Raw genomic sequence first — 20312 nt, forward strand, 5'->3', positions numbered from 1 at the left:
CTCCACTTATTTGGTTTGCGTGGGGTTTTTTTTCTCTTTATGTGAAACGTTTATGCATTTTCACTTTGTTCTGTCTTCACTGAGCCTCTTTTTTTCATAAGAATAGCCATACCCTGAGATTTCCGTCTCAGTAACTACCACCTTTCACACACATTTCTTTTGCCTTTTCTCGATTCATCTAAACCAACAATGTACCTTTCAGGTACAACAGAATGTTCTTCTAATAAGATGTACTTTGACTGCAATGCATCCCCAAAGTGGACTTCGCAAACGCCTCTACAGCTTAGCTGTCATACTCCTCGAACTGATCATGTATGTATTCAATTTTTCTCCATGTCATGTTTCCTTTATTCTGTATTCTTTAAATGACACAGTGCAACACAGAAAATGCAGTTGTAACTACCACTTTATTTCTTTTTGGTTTGGTCTTCCTTTCTTTCCTCCCCAGTATTACTCTCTTGCCAATTTCATGATGATTCCTCTTACGGTTTCCCTCTCCTTTTTCTTTTTACTACGTCTTCAGTAAAGTTGTACCTGCCAAGTGAAATATGATTTGGGTTCTTAGACAACCAAAAAAGAAAAGAAAAACTTTAGAAACCTGGAAAGAAAAACCTTATAAAACTAATCAATATTAGGCTGTTTGGTTATAAATGCAGTTTTTACCAGAGTGCTTATGAAGAATTGGAAGAAAAATTCAGTGTTTTTTCATAAAGTAACAATTTCTCCTTATATTCCTTAGTTCCAGGCAGAGTGTGTCTCAGGCTGTGTGTGTCCTGAAGGTCTTTTTGATGATGGGAAAGGGGGCTGTGTTGAGGAGAAGGACTGCCCATGCATTCATAACAACCAGTGGTATTCTCCAGGACAGAAGATAACAGTGGACTGCAACACCTGGTAAGTTATAATTTTGTACTCTCTTCCAGAATGTATCCTATACGGTCAATTGATAGACATGTCTAGGCTTATGTACTACAGTGGCTGGGATAGCTGCAAGTATAAACCTTTATTTTCAGGCATACTTTCTGCTATCTGAGGAAATACAGATTCTGCTGTCAATATTGGGGTAATGGCTACCTCTGTTTTCAGTAGGCATCTCTTATTGGGAAAGCGCACTCATTTTTCAAATATAAATGCTATCAGATCTAAAAAGTGTAGCTGGCCAGAGTTGAAAATCATGTTAGAGGCTTAAAAACAGGCTAAACTATTGAAGTTGAGACATAAGACACTGTAACACTGAAATGGGTATTGTGCACATTATCACGTTGTATCAGGTAGCTGCTTGGTTTGTTCTGCAGTTTTCCAAACAGCACACTCTTGGTGAGATCTGAAAATTCAACTCTTCTGCTCTCTTCTAGTACCTGCCAAAAAGGGCTTTGGAGCTGCACTGAAGATGTGTGCTATGGGACTTGTATGATATATGGAAGTGGCCATTATATCACCTTTGATGGAAAATTCTATGACTTTGATGGGAGTTGTGAATATGTGGCTACTCAGGTAATGCTCATCATGAGGGCTGAAATGGCATCTGATTGCCTTGAAAATCTGCTTTCCTCTTTGGTTTTGTCATTCTTTGTTGCCTGCCATCACTCTTCCTGAGGTGTTTACATGTTCTGCCAAGATAAATTCTGTATTTTCAGTGCAGGCAAGCTGTGTGAATGTTTTTTTTTTCTGGTACTGTGGTCATAAATTGTATGTAACAGGACTCTTTTATAGTGAGAGCTGACAGCTCATTATCAGTTGTGAAATAAATAAAAATTCTAAGTTTCCAAAGCAAAGATACTTATATTTAAAGATATATTCCTCTTTTTGTTTTATTATTCCACTTGTTTCCCAGGTTTTGGGACACATGAGACTGTATTAACTGTTTATATGTATGCGAAGATGTATGTGTATATGTTTGTGCATCTGTAAAAATATATGTATGTAGGATTTCACATATGAAGCAGCAGTAATGATTTATACATTGTAGAGATTTAAATATTTGTAATTATTATGAGATTGAACTAAAAATTAAATATTCTACCTAATTTTCTTATGCTAATTTTTTTTCTTTTTTAATAGGATTTTTGTGGTGACAAAAACTCCAGCAGCTCATTCAGTATCATCACAGAGAATGTCCCTTGTGGGACTACAGGGGTCACCTGCTCAAAGGCTATTAAAATGTTTCTAGGGGTGAGTAATGATACTCAGTGAGCATATATCAGTATTCAAGTATTTAAAAAAAAGTAATGCTCCAAAGCCACATCCCTAAAAGCAGCTATAACAAGTATAACGGTTAGAGGGCCTAACAAATGAATCTGTAAAGGTGTAGGTTCTCGGGTACTGAAACCTCTCTTAAAGGTACTACACCACTTTGTCATCTTGGAAAGTCATCTCAGACTTTGAGCTATTTGTTTCAGAATGAGTTGTATTGTTATGAGTGTCTAATATTTTATCTCACCATAAAAGTAAGTGTTATAATATTTCTCTTTTTATTTTTCAGAAAACTGAACTGAAATTGGAGAACAAAGATTATAAAGAAATTCAGCGAGATATTGGTGATGATGTGCGTTATTGGAACAGGACAGTAGGCCTCTACCTTGTTATTGAGGCTAGCAACGGTGTGATGCTTATCTGGGATAAGAAGACTACTATTTTCATCAAGCTGACGCCTGATTACAAAGTTAGGACCTGTCTGTCTTTTTCTGAAGTAGTAGCATGAATAGATAAATGAGATAAGGAAACATAATTGTTCTTTTATTCTGACTCTGTGTTTGATTCCTATATCCTCTGCACATTGATGATTAGCTTGCATTATTACTATCACAGCTTGCATGGGTGCTACTGGAGTTCCTTACAGTCCATCACAATGCATTGCAGAGGATGCATAGCATATGATTGCAATAAAGATAAATGTCTAAGGCATTCTGAGTTTGTGAATATTACGAGTCAAGCATCCAAAGTAATTTAGGGGATGCAAACTGACTGTACATGCACTTGGAAACCTGCATGGAATCTCAGCCCTGAGTTAAAACCAAACTCTCTGTGGAATGTATGGAGAAGGTTCTGATTTCTGAAAATCCACATGCTGAAGAGTACTTAATTCGTTGGGCTGAATGAGGAGGTGTGGGGTTGTATAAACAGGGACATACTATTGCTTCAGGGGGCTGATGTACCTTAAATAGCACTACCAAAAATTCACTATTGTGGGTAAATTGCTAATTCTTTCTTTCAAGAAAAATGAGTCCCTTTCATTTTTTTCCCATGGATGAAGAAATGGTGCTCATTATGTTAGAAGCTTTTAATAAAAACAGTTTTGAGCAGAATGAAATTCCCTCAGGCTTATATTAATAGCTGAGTTATGATAAATTGAGAAGAATGGAAAATAAATTAATTCTTCTCACCTGAAAGAGGTTTAGCCACTCTTTAGTGTTATAAGTTGGATGATGGGCCACCACAGAGACATGGAAATACACTAGATATAATTGGTTTCAGGGAGGGAACACATGGCAGCTGAATAGTTTGCTGAGTACACAGACAAATAAAGGTTTAATTTCTCTACAAATGATTTGAAAGTAAAGATGAAAATATGTCATTTACACAGAGAGTCAGCTATCCTTTTTAATGTCAATGTTTTGGTCTCACTTTACTAGAGCCTGTTTCTCACTTCCATGGTATATTTAAAGGCGGTGGATATCTTAATTTTCTTTTCCAGGGCAAAGTGTGTGGTCTGTGTGGCAACTTTGATGACAAGTCTAACAATGACTTTACAACAAGGAGTGGGCTGCAGGAGACTAATGCTCTGAAGTTTGGGAATTCCTGGAAACAGTCTTCCATGTGCCCAGATATCACACAAGAGATTAAGCCCTGTGATGTGAAACCACATCGGAAGTCCTGGGCAGAGAAAGAATGCAGCATCATCCGGAGTGAAGTCTTTAAAATTTGTCACTCCAAGGTTTGTAAAGGGCAGTAAGTGATGGGACAGCACAGTGCATTTCTGTTCTGCAGAAGCAGAGAGATCATCAGAAATTAATGAAGAGATGGTTAAATAGAGTGATCTTCAATTAAGTCTTCAGTACAGCTACGTTTCAGCTACCGTTAGTCAAAGTAGTTTGAGTATCTGTGGCAATGGAACTGTGTCAGTAGTGGTGCCAGCCCCAGCTGTACAGGCTCGTATTTATCACCACAGTTTCACTACTACTGCTGTGCAAGCTAGCTTCATCAATCTGGCCTGAATAAGTCTGTGTCTGCGGCAGTTGCACTGTGTCTTGTTGAGAGACTGTCAATACCATAAGTTCTGAACGGCCTTGTGATCATCAGATCCATCTTCTGATAGAAATGCATACTATACTTGAAAGGTGGCTGTTGAAGAGACCACTGCTCCTCGTACTATTCAACCCACAGAAGGGATCTTCTTGGAAACCACTGACATCGTGCAATTTAGACAGGCTTAGCTGCTAGTACTGAGCCTCCAAATTGCCATAGCACACACTATGTCAGGCCCACAGCTTCCAGAGCACAGTGCACAGAGAGCACTCCTCTCTATTTCTTGTCTCTTTCCTGAAGTATGGTAATATTAACAACAGTTTGTTCTTAACTCACAGTGGAAAAGTCACAAAGAATTATTAATTTAATTAACTTGTGTTTCTATGTTGATTCCTTCAGCAGCTAAAATCCAGTCTAAGTTTCTCTTCTTGCAATCCTAAGCAAAAAAAGTGGAAATGTTTTGCTAATGTTCTTTGGATAAACTCCAAAAACTGGCAGACATAAAATTCTCTGCTTCATATTTGCTGAGAAGTGCAGCCTTTCTGATATTGCTCACCAGTTGGTCGGCAAAGCTTGCTGTAAGATAAGACTTCATTGGCATCAATCCAGCTTGGTTTTGAGAGCAGTAAAATGGAACTTTGTTAGGAAATGTGGGCACTGCCAAGGACTCTTATTTTATTTTTTCAGTCATAGCAAAGTATGAAGGTACTATATTACTTTAAGTCTATTATTATCCAAAATACATTAAACGGCTTCAAGCCTGTAATGTTTGTTTGTGATTTGGTAATTCTTAGAAACCGTCTCATTCCTGCCCAGTTCAATTCCCATATGTCAAAAGATCTCTCAAGCTTACTAGTTTGAAAACTAATTTGGAGATGAATTGGGCCATCAATTCTTTCCCAAACAGGTGGACCCGATTCCTTTCTATGAAGCCTGTGTTCATGATGCCTGCTCTTGTGACAGTGGTGGAGATTGTGAGTGCTTCTGTTCTGCAGTTGCTGCATACGCTCAGGAATGTACCAAGGCTCAGGCCTGTGTTTTCTGGAGAACTCCCGATATATGCCGTGAGTAACAGTTAAACACAACTGTATCTCTCTGGCTGCAGTCAGAAAGCCTGTCAAATAAGTCATTAATACTATCATTGCAAGGTTGTGCTGGCTATGGAATGCAATTTATTTTCACAGCATATCAGTGAACAAACAAAACTAGTGATTTTTTTATATTTCAATTATCTTTTATTCAGTCTGGCTTATTTTTCTTTTTTTGTTTTCCTGTTTTCCTTTTTCTTTTTCGTTTTCCTTTTTCTACTCTCATTTGCCTTTTTTTCCCTAGTTTTCCTTTTTCCTTTCTAGTTTTCCTTTTCTCTCTCTTTTTTTTTTTTTTTTGTATTAAGGCTAGGTTTCAAATCATCCTTCCGTTTGCTTGATAATCGATGAACTACAACTCCTGTTATCTTTCTTCTCTCTTGTTTCTTCAAATTATACAGAATTTGATTATAGCAAAAGTTGTAGATGAACCTAGTCAGTATTGAGTGTATTAAGCAGTGTCCATTAGTGGTGTTAATGCTTGTACCAGTACCTCATAAAATAATGTAAAATAATATTTAAATTAATAGTTCCCCCAAAAGTGCTCAAAACAAAATTTTGAGATTCTAAGTGGCAGAAATGTAAGGATTCAGAATTAAGGCTAGTTGTAGTTTTTAAGTGTAAGAAGTCAGTGAAACAGAAGTTATAAGCTTCAGTCAGCTCTGATATATAAGTTTATAAAACTCCTTCCTCTGTCCATAGTCATCTAAGCTGAATTCTGTTTGAAGTTGTATCCATAATGTCTCATATGCTTGAGACAGTCTTGACCTGCTGGAGGTGACTTTCATCCCATGTGATACAGCAAGGTAGAACTATTTTGAATATACTGCAAGAGTGTTTAGGAGTTTGCTAGTAGCTAGGGAAGAAAAATACTCTCAGAAATTTACCCTTAATTTTAAATTAAAATCAACACTAATTCTTTAATTTTTTTATGATTTGAATCAAACATTTTCACCCTGTGGCTTGAGTGTTTAATAGGAAGATCTTGGGCCCTGGAGTTTTGACCCCAAATTTTGAGATATCCTGTGTTTTAGTAGAAGAAAGGCCAGGTCCTATACCTCAAAAGAAATTTTGCTGTCTTAACATGTAGATTCATTTAGCTTGTACCTTTAAAGACCTGATCAGAGCTGCATTTTGACAACCGAGTTTTTAATCAGCTTCTCTTTTTTTCTCATCAGCGATATTTTGTGACTACTACAACCCTCGTAATGAGTGTGACTGGCACTATGAGCCTTGTGGCAGTAATGTCACAACCTGCAGGATGATTAATAATGTCAGCACCAACTTTTCAGTACCATACCTGGAAGGTAATAAATTCCTTGCCATTTTTAAATTTTATTTCATATTACTCTGCCCAGGTATCATTTAATGAATATGGAATAGTCAGTCAGCTTGACAAGATGTTCCTAAATCTGTTATGTTGAATTTGTCTCCAGTCTTGCATAAATGTTTTCTATAATGTAATTTATTATTTATTAACATCAGTGGGTGATAGTTACATTGCTGTAAGCTACAAAACTAGGTCTCTGCTTGGATAGTATCCTGAAACATTCAAGATTTTTACACCACTGTTATTTTGCATCCCATCCTAAGGGCATTTCAAGAGAAGGAAAACGTTTTACATGGCAAAGAAGCGAGTTACTGATAGTTGGGGTTTTTTAATCATATCATTCTTTATGCATCAAATCCATCTTGACTTTATTAATGTGCAGGATCCTCTTATCTTTACAATGGAAAATATCTTTGATATCAGACACACTGATGCTGCTATGTATGGGATTCTTAACAGAGACCACAAAGTGGTGTCAAAAGGCTGCTGGGGGCTACCTTCATTTTTAGTGTATTTCATTTGTAGTTTTTGTTTAGGCTTTAAGACCAAGATGTGAGGCTAAAACACATTATTCTGCATTCCATCCCACTTAGGGGATGCACAAGCCATTTAAATCCCACTGAGCCCCTCAAAGTATGTAGAGATACAATATTAGTAGGTGAAAGTCCTTGTGCTTGATAACTGAAAAGGAATTTCATGTTTTGAGGACTGCAATGATCCAAGAATGCGAATGACTTTACAAATATCTTCTGTTTCATCACATGATAAAGTTGGAGAAAACAGCCATGTTTTTGGCCACACAGTCTTTTTGGTCTGGACTGGAAGTAGTTATTTCCAGTTTAGGGATTGGAAAGAACTGCCCAGAGTTTGACTTTGCTATTTTAATCCTTGAACTGCTGATAACCAAACCAAACCAAACCAAACCAAACCAAACCAGCATAAAACCTAACAAAAATATTTTAAAAAACAGAAGTTAACTCTCTGTTTTGAAATAGATTGTCTTAGATTATTAGAAAGATTTGGAAAGTGTCAGAAGGCAGATTATTATATATCCAATTATCTTTCTAAATTATTTTTGTTTTTTATCTTCAGTGGAAATATAGAGCACACTTACTTGTGTTAGGACATCTTTAGTACAGTCTGGCAGTGTGAAGTGACTTTTAAGTACCGGTTAATTACATGGTCATTCAGTTTATAGGTGTCCTGGTTTCAGCTGGGATAGAGTTAATTGTCTTCCTAGTAGCTGGTGCGGTGCTATGTTTTGAGTTCAGTATGAGAAGAATGTTGATAACACTGATGTTTTCAGTTGTTGCTAAGTAGTGTTTAGTCTAAAGTCAAGGATTTTTCAGCTTCTCATGCCCAGCCAGCGAGAAAGCTGGAGGGGCACAAGAAGTTGGCACAGGACACAGCCAGGGCACCTGACCCAAACTGGCCAACGGGGTATTCCATACCATGGGACGTCACATCTAGTATAGGAACTGGGAAGTGGGGGCAGGGAATCTCCCCCTGGGGACTAGCTGGGTGTCGGTCGGCGGGTGGTGAGCAATTGCACTGCGCATCATTTGTACATTCCAGTCCTTTCATTATTGCTGTTGTCATTTTATTAGTGTTATCATTATCATTATTAGTTTCTTCTTTTCTGTTCTATTAGACCATTCTTATCTCAACCCATGAGTTTTGCTTCTTTTCCTGATTTTCTCCCCCATCCCACTGGGTGGGGGGGGAGTGAGTGAGCAACTCCATGGTGCTTAGTTCCTGGCTGGGGTTAAACCATGACAATAGGCTATTTAGAACTCCAGTACAGTATAAAGAGGACTTTATCTAATTAAGAATTGGATTTTATGAGAGATTATTTGGAAGCCAGACACAATAAATTTTTAAAAGTGTATTTACATGAAAAATGCAATGAGAATTGACAGAAAATTAATCCCTTGCAGGTGGGGTTTGGGTCATTGGCCAGAGGTATGGAAAAATGCAGATAAATTAGCTGTTTGGCATGGACATATCTGGTCTATTAAAGGCACATAAACAAGGTCTAGTGTTCCAATAAATATAGTGAAAAACCTGTTTGTTAACGAATCTACTTCCATATTCTTCACAAAAGTATTATTGATATAGTGATCACATTTCAATATCTGTAGAAAAATCAGGATGTTTCTTTGTCTTAAAATTACTAGCTGCCCGTAGAAATTAATATAAATTAGGGGTTTCTCCAAGATCTTGAACTAGGAAAAACCAACTTCCGTAGGTTTCATGACTAAACTCTTCCTTAATCCTCCTCACCACAGTATTATCAATGTGAACTGTTTGATTTAAGTCTTTTGGAAAGACTAATTGTCCAAGGATTAATTTGTATTGGAAATTTTCAATGTCTTTCATGCTTGATTCAGTGAGAATCATATACCTTCAGAATGTATCCTATCATTGAGTTAACTCTTTATACTTTTTCTTCATCCTGTATACTGTTCTACTTGTCATCAACAGGTTGCTACCCCAGATGCCCTAAGGACAAACCTGTTTATAATGAAGAGACAAAGGAATGTGTGCCTGAAGATCAATGTTGGTGTTACATCAATGGAACTCATGTTCCCCCTGGAAGCGAAATACCCACAGAAGAGAACTGTACAAAATGGTATAAAAAATGTGAAAACATTTGCAGTAATTCAGGAAAGAATTTATGTATGTTGAGCCCCTCATTTACTTTACTGGGCCTCAAGCAAATAGAGATGCAACTTCAACTGAAGAGCTGGTATTTCTAGCATTTATCTATACAAAACAGAGGAACAATGTTGTTTATTCCAGTTGAGACTTAAACTCAAAAAATGCTGCACTCACCATACGTATAGATTCTAAACTTTTCATTCATAATTTTCCAAACCCATAAAAATCCAGATTTCATGTTGATAGTGTTGTTATAATAAGTGTATTAGCAAATTCATTAAATATACTCTTTGAAGTATCATAAAAGATTTAATGGTATGAAACCTGGGTGTGTCTCTAGAACAACCTTTTGGTTCTTACAGCACTTTGGGAAGAGAGGGGCTACTCTGCCTTGTATTCTCACTTAAAACTAGGATTTCAAATTCACTGTAATCTGAAATGTTCTGTACTAGCCCTGAAAGAGATAGCTGAGTCCTAACTGCTCATTCCTAGAGCCTTACTAATGATAGCACTGACATCTACGACTCCATGATTACAACAGACAACCCCCCCCCCGACCTAGTATAAGTTCACTGCTCTGAAAAACATTTGTTATTATTGCACTATTGCAACTTGCAACACAAAGCAGTTCATGATAGTTTTAGGATGTTGTACTTAAAGAATGAAAGTGATAACTTAGTTTGAATGAAATAATGATAGGCAATATTGGAAAATATTACACCCAGAAAAATATCCAGTAGTATGAATGAAGATCAAGTGACAAATTTCTACATTTCTGTGCTCTTGGGTCTGCTAACAGGTGCCATAAAACATCTGCAACATTTTAATTTTTGAAAATTTTCTTTTAGTATCTGTGGCCCCTCAGGATCCATACAGTGTACACCAATCCCAGGTAAATAACATTTGGGGATTTCTACAAATAAAAAGAAAAAAATGCATAGAATTGCTATGTTTGTCTCTACAAAAGACTTAGTACTGATTAAGAATAATTCTTTCCAGTGCAAGTGAAAGTTGTGGCCAATTAAAATTGGGCAGAACTTGTGTTGAACCTGCTGTTAGTACTTCTTGTTCAACCTTTTTCTCATGTCCCTTATTCTTTCTCCCCATGTCCCATATCCAAACTACTGGATTCCACTACAAGAGTTTGCACTCCCAGAACATGTACTATAGAAAAATGTCAGATAGTAAATTGCAGTTGTTATTTCTCTCAGAACATTTTAAAACCTGGTTTGTAAGTCTGTTCTTCCAAGAATTTTATGCAGGGCTTTATTAAATATGTTTTAATGTAAAGATAAATTCATGTGACATATTAGATCTAAGCTCCAGGTATAGCTCTGAAAGGACTATGCATGATGTGATTTGCCTTTATGTCTTACCTGGTAATAGGAAAATTGCACAGTAAAGCTCTTTCTTGCAGGGTGTCCTTGTGTCATCAATGGAACAAGTTATGAAGTGGGTGAAATTGTGGCACAAATACAGGATGGCAACATATGTATAACATACGTTTGTGCAGAAAATGGTTCTATAGTTGTTGGAAGTACTTACCCTTGTCCGACATCTACTTCACCTACAACCATTTCAACCTCCTTTCCTACTAGTACTCTTACCACCACAGGTAAATCTTCAACAGACATGTGCATCTAAAAATTGTTTTCTTTAAGGAAAATACTTTAAAAATTGAATGTACAAGTATATGGGCTTATAGTTGAAACAGATAGAGCGATGCTTATGAATAGTTTTATCACACTACACTAAGATTTTTAACACTTTGAATTGATTTACTTCTCATGGAAGAAATTGTAACTATAAATGCAAAGGGTGCCTTCCTAATTCTGAAAAATATGAAAAATCTCAGTATCCTGATGGGATAGTAGAAAATGTCTCAGTAGTGTCAGCAAAAAAATAGAATTAGGATATTTAAAACTATTATTATATTTTTTTTCTAAAGCTTGCAGATGATGGAGTAATATTTTTTTTCTATTTCAGTTATCACTACAAGCCCTCCAGTAACTACAAGTAAGTTTTAAATAGAAAACGAAGTTGTTAAAAAATGTCAAAGGAATATTTAAAGGAAGAGTAAATTAAAGATGGCCACTACAGAAAAATATATTTAAACCAAAAATAAATAATTTTTCAAAATTGCAAAAATGTGATAAGTATAGAGCAAAGAAAGACCTTTAAAGGCTTCAGCTTGGTAATTTTATTGTAATGCGAAGCTTCCTGTTGAAAAACCTGGTAATATAGAACCCATTTTAGAACACTCTTCTCTTGGAAAAATGACAAGTTGCAATGCATTGCTCTAGTCCTTAATGGAATAGCATACAAAATTAATTTTCTCAGAATGTTTTCTGTAAACTCAGATGCTAAATCTCTGTCTTTTTTTGCAGCTCCATGCTTTGGATTCATCTGTAATTGGACTCAGTGGTTTGATGTTAGTAAACCTGAAGAAGATGGTGGTGACTATGAAACCTATGATGCAATAAGAAATGAACATGGAAACAAAATATGTGAAGCTCCTGAAGACATTGAATGCAGGGCTAAAGATAATCCCGATATGAGCTTAGAGGAACTTGGCCAGAAAGTGGAGTGTAATGTTACATATGGACTAATCTGTAAAAATGAGGAGCAAGATGCAACTATGTGGCAACTTTGCTATAATTATGAAATCAGGGTAAACTGTTGTGAGTGGAGTGAAATTTCTTGTGAGACTACAAGTACACTGAGTCCAACACCAACTGCAACTTCAACCACCACCAGCACAACAGTACCCATCACCACTACAGTCAGGCAGTCAACAGCAGTTACCACCATGCCCATTCCCACCCCAACTATCACCAGCGAATTCACACCATCAGTCACCACCCCAGTAACTTCAACCTCTCCAGGTATTTAGCAGACCAATACCCTCTACTCTTCCTTTGCCATAGGAGAAATAAAGGGCTGTCAGCTACTAAAGGCATGTCATCTCCCTAGCAGATATTGAGCTGGCAGAAAGTCTTACTTATGCTGGTTGGGAGCTCTAGCCTTCTGCTGGAGGACCTGTTGTGTGAGATTAGAGTAGGCCTTGATCTAGAGTACCATCATTTTAGGCATTGTCTGCGTGGGGCTGTGCAGAGTTCCTTCCCTTTCTCCTCCTGCTTTCCGTCTGTCAGTGCTAACATTTGCCTGTGGTTATAGATCTAGGAAGGAAGGATTCCCCTGGCAGGCTTTCAGGAAGTTTCACTCTGCAGGCTGCCACTTGCTGTGAACTGTGGTCTTTGGCTGCTGAGATCCACTAGTACCCTGTGAACCTCTTCATCAGGCTGACATTACACCACAGGGAAATTACATGACAATTCGGCAGGAACATATACCTGTGCATACTTTCTTCCCAGACCACAGCTTCCCCTCTCGGTTCTTACTCCATGAGATAGCAAGGTGTTCTAAGTAATAAGGCAGAGATAAAAGCCTCACAGAGCCTTAGTCCTCCTCATGTCATGTCTGCCTCCTATTGGTAGGTATTTTCAATTTAGTGAGAAGCACATTACAGCAACATCCTTGGTCTCTTTGCTAGGAAAGACTATTGTGACCCTGTCTGTGCACTGATTTGGAACTAGTCTGCTTTCTGGGGACAGAAAGGAAGGCCTAGTGATACAAGCCTTTACTGTGGTTAAGAGTGGGCTGAATACTCTAAGTTTGTGGCAGCTACATGAACTGTAACTTCTGTTCACTGCACGATGTATACCACTCATGCATCTTGCACCTACGTCTGTTTTCTCTGTCCCTGTTCTTTCTACCAGCCCCACCTTCGTCCACAACGAGAACAGTGTCCCCTCCACCCGTATCGACAACCGCTCCCACGCCAACGCCATCGGAGCCTCCCAGCAGCACCGCCACCACCACCATGCCACCCAGAAGCACCACCAGCAGCACCCTGGGGACAACGACGATGGTTCCTAGCACACCAGCACCCACCCCAACTACTGCAAGCACATCCACGCCCACACCAACGTACACCACCACCTCATCGCGTCCAGGTACTTGTCTGGTCTGTGCTCTTCTGTGTTGTCTTGCTGTGGGAGAAATGAAGGTCTGTGAGCACTCAGCTTGTGCCTTCTGTCTGGGGTCGGGGGTGGGAGTAATTGTTGTGCATTCTCTGAAATGGCATGTGCCCAAAGCTAGCCCTTGGGCTGGCTGTTTCAGAATTGAGGAGGGTGCAGGGGTCCTGGGTAGAAGGTCTTGTGTTCCCTGAGTCAACAGGGCTCTGAGGAGGTTTTTCATCCTGGTGCCTCTGCCCAGCTTAGACAGATACTGAACTGATGGGAAGGAAGTCTTGCTTTTGCTGCTATTGGACCTCGTCCTTCAGCTGGAGAGAATGTACTCAGTGGGACCCATGGTGTGCAATGGGAGAGCGGGCTTGGCTTTGTGGCATCGTCATTTCAGGCGCTGTTTGGGCACAGCTGTGCAGACTTTCTTCCCTTTCTTCTCTTGCGTTGCCTCTGTGGCCATTGCTGCCACTCACCTGCCACTCACAGAACCTGCAGTTCTGGCTGTAGGAAGCGTTGAAGGTTTTCCCTGGCAGGGTTTGGGGAAAAGCTTCAGACCGCGGGTTGCCCCTTGCTACGGACCAAGGCTCTGGGCAGCTGGGTTCTCCCAGCATTCCCATGAGCGTCGTTCTCCAGCTGTCTGCGGACTGCTGAAAAGCAAGCGGACGTTTTGGCAGCAGTGTTGTGTCCTGTGCCTGCTTCCTTTGTGATCATGACCCTTCCCAGTGTTTGGTTTCTCCTTGACGTAGTGAGGTGGTGTGAGTGGCACAAGAAGGTGCGAGAGTGGTGGGAGTCCCTGCTTAGTTCTGCTCCACCTCGTGTGTTGCCCTTATGTGGGTGGTTTTTGCACATGAGAAGCCCAAAAGAGCCATGTGGCCTAGCTGCGAGGGGGAGACACGATGTGGCTCGGCAGTGCCTGTGTCCTGATTTGGCCCTAGTGTGTTTTGTAGGGCCAAGAAGAGGAGGCCTGCCCACACAAGTGAGCTTTGCTGCGGCCAGGGTTGCCTGACTGGTGTAGCAGTGCCCAAGGGGCACTCCTGTGTGCAGTGGATGCCCAGAGCACCACCTGCGAGTGTGCTGGTGCCCCGGCTTGTTGTCTCTCTTCTGGCTGTTTCTAATTGTTCCTCTTGTTGTTGTCCCCCAGAATGTGACTGCATCTGGACGGACTGGATTGATGTGAGTTACCCAAATAGTTCTGACAGAAACAGCGGTGACTACGAAACCTTTGAGAATATCCTGAAGAATGACTCCTCCTGGGTCTGTGCAAAAGCTGAGAATATTTCGTGCAGGGCAGAGCAATTCCCTCACATTCCCATTGCAGATTTAGGGCAGAAGGTGGAATGCAGTGTTAACACAGGGCTCATCTGTAACAATAGCGATCAGGTCATAGGAGGTATAATACCGATGCCTGTCTGCCTCAATTACGAGATCAGTGTCTGCTGCATCCCCAACATACCGCAGTGTATTACAAGTACCACCACGAGCACCACGACAGCCCCACCTTCGTCCACAACGAGAACAGTGTCCCCTCCACCCGTATCGACAACCGCTCCCACGCCAACGCCATCGGAGCCTCCCAGCAGCACCGCCACCACCACCATGCCACCCAGAAGCACCACCAGCAGCACCCTGGGGACAACGACGATGGTTCCTAGCACACCAGCACCCACCCCAACTACTGCAAGCACATCCACGCCCACACCAACGTACACCACCACCTCATCGCGTCCAGGTACTTGTCTGGTCTGTGCTCTTCTGTGTTGTCTTGCTGTGGGAGAAATGAAGGTCTGTGAGCACTCAGCTTGTGCCTTCTGTCTGGGGTCGGGGGTGGGAGTAATTGTTGTGCATTCTCTGAAATGGCATGTGCCCAAAGCTAGCCCTTGGGCTGGCTGTTTCAGAATTGAGGAGGGTGCAGGGGTCCTGGGTAGAAGGTCTTGTGTTCCCTGAGTCAACAGGGCTCTGAGGAGGTTTTTCATCCTGGTGCCTCTGCCCAGCTTAGACAGATACTGAACTGATGGGAAGGAAGTCTTGCTTTTGCTGCTATTGGACCTCGTCCTTCAGCTGGAGAGAATGTACTCAGTGGGACCCATGGTGTGCAATGGGAGAGCGGGCTTGGCTTTGTGGCATCGTCATTTCAGGCGCTGTTTGGGCACAGCTGTGCAGACTTTCTTCCCTTTCTTCTCTTGCGTTGCCTCTGTGGCCATTGCTGCCACTCACCTGCCACTCACAGAACCTGCAGTTCTGGCTGTAGGAAGCGTTGAAGGTTTTCCCTGGCAGGGTTTGGGGAAAAGCTTCAGACCGCGGGTTGCCCCTTGCTACGGACCAAGGCTCTGGGCAGCTGGGTTCTCCCAGCATTCCCATGAGCGTCGTTCTCCAGCTGTCTGCGGACTGCTGAAAAGCAAGCGGACGTTTTGGCAGCAGTGTTGTGTCCTGTGCCTGCTTCCTTTGTGATCATGACCCTTCCCAGTGTTTGGTTTCTCCTTGACGTAGTGAGGTGGTGTGAGTGGCACAAGAAGGTGCGAGAGTGGTGGGAGTCCCTGCTTAGTTCTGCTCCACCTCGTGTGTTGCCCTTATGTGGGTGGTTTTTGCACATGAGAAGCCCAAAAGAGCCATGTGGCCTAGCTGCGAGGGGGAGACACGATGTGGCTCGGCAGTGCCTGTGTCCTGATTTGGCCCTAGTGTGTTTTGTAGGGCCAAGAAGAGGAGGCCTGCCCACACAAGTGAGCTTTGCTGCGGCCAGGGTTGCCTGACTGGTGTAGCAGTGCCCAAGGGGCACTCCTGTGTGCAGTGGATGCCCAGAGCACCACCTGCGAGTGTGCTGGTGCCCCGGCTTGTTGTCTCTCTTCTGGCTGTTTCTAATTGTTCCTCTTGTTGTTGTCCCCCAGAATGTGACTGCATCTGGACGGACTGGATTGATGTGAGTTACCCAAATAGTTCTGACAGAAACAGCGGTGACTACGAAACCTTTGAGAATATCCTGAAGAATGACTCCTCCTGGGTCTGTGCAAAAGCTGAGAATATTTCGTGCAGGGCAGAGCAATTCCCTCACATTCCCATTGCAGATTTAGGGCAGAAGGTGGAATGCAGTGTTAACACAGGGCTCATCTGTAACAATAGCGATCAGGTCATAGGAGGTATAATACCGATGCCTGTCTGCCTCAATTACGAGATCAGTGTCTGCTGCATCCCCAACATACCGCAGTGTATTACAAGTACCACCACGAGCACCACGACAGCCCCACCTTCGTCCACAACGAGAACAGTGTCCCCTCCACCCGTATCGACAACCGCTCCCACGCCAACGCCATCGGAGCCTCCCAGCAGCACCGCCACCACCACCATGCCACCCAGAAGCACCACCAGCAGCACCCTGGGGACAACGACGATGGTTCCTAGCACACCAGCACCCACCCCAACTACTGCAAGCACATCCACGCCCACACCAACGTACACCACCACCTCATCGCATCCAGGTACTTGTCTGGTCTGTGCTCTTCTGTGTTGTCTTGCTGTGGGAGAAATGAAGGTCTGTGAGCACTCAGCTTGTGCCTTCTGTCTGGGGTCGGGGGTGGGAGTAATTGTTGTGCATTCTCTGAAATGGCATGTGCCCAAAGCTAGCCCTTGGGCTGGCTGTTTCAGAATTGAGGAGGGTGCAGGGGTCCTGGGTAGAAGGTCTTGTGTTCCCTGAGTCAACAGGGCTCTGAGGAGGTTTTTCATCCTGGTGCCTCTGCCCAGCTTAGACAGATACTGAACTGATGGGAAGGAAGTCTTGCTTTTGCTGCTATTGGACCTCGTCCTTCAGCTGGAGAGAATGTACTCAGTGGGACCCATGGTGTGCAATGGGAGAGCGGGCTTGGCTTTGTGGCATCGTCATTTCAGGCGCTGTTTGGGCACAGCTGTGCAGACTTTCTTCCCTTTCTTCTCTTGCGTTGCCTCTGTGGCCATTGCTGCCACTCACCTGCCACTCACAGAACCTGCAGTTCTGGCTGTAGGAAGCGTTGAAGGTTTTCCCTGGCAGGGTTTGGGGAAAAGCTTCAGACCGCGGGTTGCCCCTTGCTACGGACCAAGGCTCTGGGCAGCTGGGTTCTCCCAGCATTCCCATGAGCGTCGTTCTCCAGCTGTCTGCGGACTGCTGAAAAGCAAGCGGACGTTTTGGCAGCAGTGTTGTGTCCTGTGCCTGCTTCCTTTGTGATCATGACCCTTCCCAGTGTTTGGTTTCTCCTTGACGTAGTGAGGTGGTGTGAGTGGCACAAGAAGGTGCGAGAGTGGTGGGAGTCCCTGCTTAGTTCTGCTCCACCTCGTGTGTTGCCCTTATGTGGGTGGTTTTTGCACATGAGAAGCCCAAAAGAGCCATGTGGCCTAGCTGCGAGGGGGAGACACGATGTGGCTCGGCAGTGCCTGTGTCCTGATTTGGCCCTAGTGTGTTTTGTAGGGCCAAGAAGAGGAGGCCTGCCCACACAAGTGAGCTTTGCTGCGGCCAGGGTTGCCTGACTGGTGTAGCAGTGCCCAAGGGGCACTCCTGTGTGCAGTGGATGCCCAGAGCACCACCTGCGAGTGTGCTGGTGCCCCGGCTTGTTGTCTCTCTTCTGGCTGTTTCTAATTGTTCCTCTTGTTGTTGTCCCCCAGAATGTGACTGCATCTGGACGGACTGGATTGATGTGAGTTACCCAAATAGTTCTGACAGAAACAGCGGTGACTACGAAACCTTTGAGAATATCCTGAAGAATGACTCCTCCTGGGTCTGTGCAAAAGCTGAGAATATTTCGTGCAGGGCAGAGCAATTCCCTCACATTCCCATTGCAGATTTAGGGCAGAAGGTGGAATGCAGTGTTAACACAGGGCTCATCTGTAACAATAGCGATCAGGTCATAGGAGGTATAATACCGATGCCTGTCTGCCTCAATTACGAGATCAGTGTCTGCTGCATCCCCAACATACCGCAGTGTATTACAAGTACCACCACGAGCACCACGACAGCCCCACCTTCGTCCACAACGAGAACAGTGTCCCCTCCACCCGTATCGACAACCGCTCCCACGCCAACGCCATCGGAGCCTCCCAGCAGCACCGCCACCACCACCATGCCACCCAGAAGCACCACCAGCAGCACCCTGGGGACAACGACGATGGTTCCTAGCACACCAGCACCCACCCCAACTACTGCAAGCACATCCACGCCCACACCAACGTACACCACCACCTCATCGCGTCCAGGTACTTGTCTGGTCTGTGCTCTTCTGTGTTGTCTTGCTGTGGGAGAAATGAAGGTCTGTGAGCACTCAGCTTGTGCCTTCTGTCTGGGGTCGGGGGTGGGAGTAATTGTTGTGCATTCTCTGAAATGGCATGTGCCCAAAGCTAGCCCTTGGGCTGGCTGTTTCAGAATTGAGGAGGGTGCAGGGGTCCTGGGTAGAAGGTCTTGTGTTCCCTGAGTCAACAGGGCTCTGAGGAGGTTTTTCATCCTGGTGCCTCTGCCCAGCTTAGACAGATACTGAACTGATGGGAAGGAAGTCTTGCTTTTGCTGCTATTGGACCTCGTCCTTCAGCTGGAGAGAATGTACTCAGTGGGACCCATGGTGTGCAATGGGAGAGCGGGCTTGGCTTTGTGGCATCGTCATTTCAGGCGCTGTTTGGGCACAGCTGTGCAGACTTTCTTCCCTTTCTTCTCTTGCGTTGCCTCTGTGGCCATTGCTGCCACTCACCTGCCACTCACAGAACCTGCAGTTCTGGCTGTAGGAAGCGTTGAAGGTTTTCCCTGGCAGGGTTTGGGGAAAAGCTTCAGACCGCGGGTTGCCCCTTGCTACGGACCAAGGCTCTGGGCAGCTGGGTTCTCCCAGCATTCCCATGAGCGTCGTTCTCCAGCTGTCTGCGGACTGCTGAAAAGCAAGCGGACGTTTTGGCAGCAGTGTTGTGTCCTGTGCCTGCTTCCTTTGTGATCATGACCCTTCCCAGTGTTTGGTTTCTCCTTGACGTAGTGAGGTGGTGTGAGTGGCACAAGAAGGTGCGAGAGTGGTGGGAGTCCCTGCTTAGTTCTGCTCCACCTCGTGTGTTGCCCTTATGTGGGTGGTTTTTGCACATGAGAAGCCCAAAAGAGCCATGTGGCCTAGCTGCGAGGGGGAGACACGATGTGGCTCGGCAGTGCCTGTGTCCTGATTTGGCCCTAGTGTGTTTTGTAGGGCCAAGAAGAGGAGGCCTGCCCACACAAGTGAGCTTTGCTGCGGCCAGGGTTGCCTGACTGGTGTAGCAGTGCCCAAGGGGCACTCCTGTGTGCAGTGGATGCCCAGAGCACCACCTGCGAGTGTGCTGGTGCCCCGGCTTGTTGTCTCTCTTCTGGCTGTTTCTAACTGTTCCTCTTGTTGTTGTCCCCCAGAATGTGACTGCATCTGGACGGACTGGATTGATGTGAGTTACCCAAATAGTTCTGACAGAAACAGCGGTGACTACGAAACCTTTGAGAATATCCTGAAGAATGACTCCTCCTGGGTCTGTGCAAAAGCTGAGAATATTTCGTGCAGGGCAGAGCAATTCCCTCACATTCCCATTGCAGATTTAGGGCAGAAGGTGGAATGCAGTGTTAACACAGGGCTCATCTGTAACAATAGCGATCAGGTCATAGGAGGTATAATACCGATGCCTGTCTGCCTCAATTACGAGATCAGTGTCTGCTGCATCCCCAACATACCGCAGTGTATTACAAGTACCACCACGAGCACCACGACAGCCCCACCTTCGTCCACAACGAGAACAGTGTCCCCTCCACCCGTATCGACAACCGCTCCCACGCCAACGCCATCGGAGCCTCCCAGCAGCACCGCCACCACCACCATGCCACCCAGAAGCACCACCAGCAGCACCCTGGGGACAACGACGATGGTTCCTAGCACACCAGCACCCACCCCAACTACTGCAAGCACATCCACGCCCACACCAACGTACACCACCACCTCATCGCGTCCAGGTACTTGTCTGGTC

At 43.6% G+C, this 20312-nt stretch overlaps 1 protein-coding gene across 1 annotated transcript in view; it reads left to right on the forward strand.

The window, feature by feature from the left end:
• Window positions 1-20312, forward strand: part of MUC2 (mucin 2, oligomeric mucus/gel-forming) — a 72926-nt gene that overhangs the window by 32740 nt on the left and 19874 nt on the right. Inside the window, exons 19-36 of the mRNA XM_041129341.1 lie at window positions 203-312; window positions 740-891; window positions 1353-1491; window positions 2059-2169; window positions 2480-2659; window positions 3692-3931; window positions 5150-5306; window positions 6506-6634; window positions 9142-9289; window positions 10167-10210; window positions 10736-10933; window positions 11305-11334; window positions 11706-12203; window positions 13098-13334; window positions 14488-15075; window positions 16229-16816; window positions 17970-18557; window positions 19711-20298. Of these exons, the coding sequence (XP_040985275.1) occupies window positions 203-312; window positions 740-891; window positions 1353-1491; window positions 2059-2169; window positions 2480-2659; window positions 3692-3931; window positions 5150-5306; window positions 6506-6634; window positions 9142-9289; window positions 10167-10210; window positions 10736-10933; window positions 11305-11334; window positions 11706-12203; window positions 13098-13334; window positions 14488-15075; window positions 16229-16816; window positions 17970-18557; window positions 19711-20298 (4725 nt within the window). The remainder of the gene's footprint in view (window positions 1-202; window positions 313-739; window positions 892-1352; window positions 1492-2058; window positions 2170-2479; window positions 2660-3691; window positions 3932-5149; window positions 5307-6505; window positions 6635-9141; window positions 9290-10166; window positions 10211-10735; window positions 10934-11304; window positions 11335-11705; window positions 12204-13097; window positions 13335-14487; window positions 15076-16228; window positions 16817-17969; window positions 18558-19710; window positions 20299-20312) is intronic.

This window comes from Aquila chrysaetos, chromosome 16, assembly GCF_900496995.4.
Source record: "Aquila chrysaetos chrysaetos chromosome 16, bAquChr1.4, whole genome shotgun sequence".
Classification (NCBI taxonomy): Eukaryota; Metazoa; Chordata; class Aves; order Accipitriformes; family Accipitridae; genus Aquila; species Aquila chrysaetos.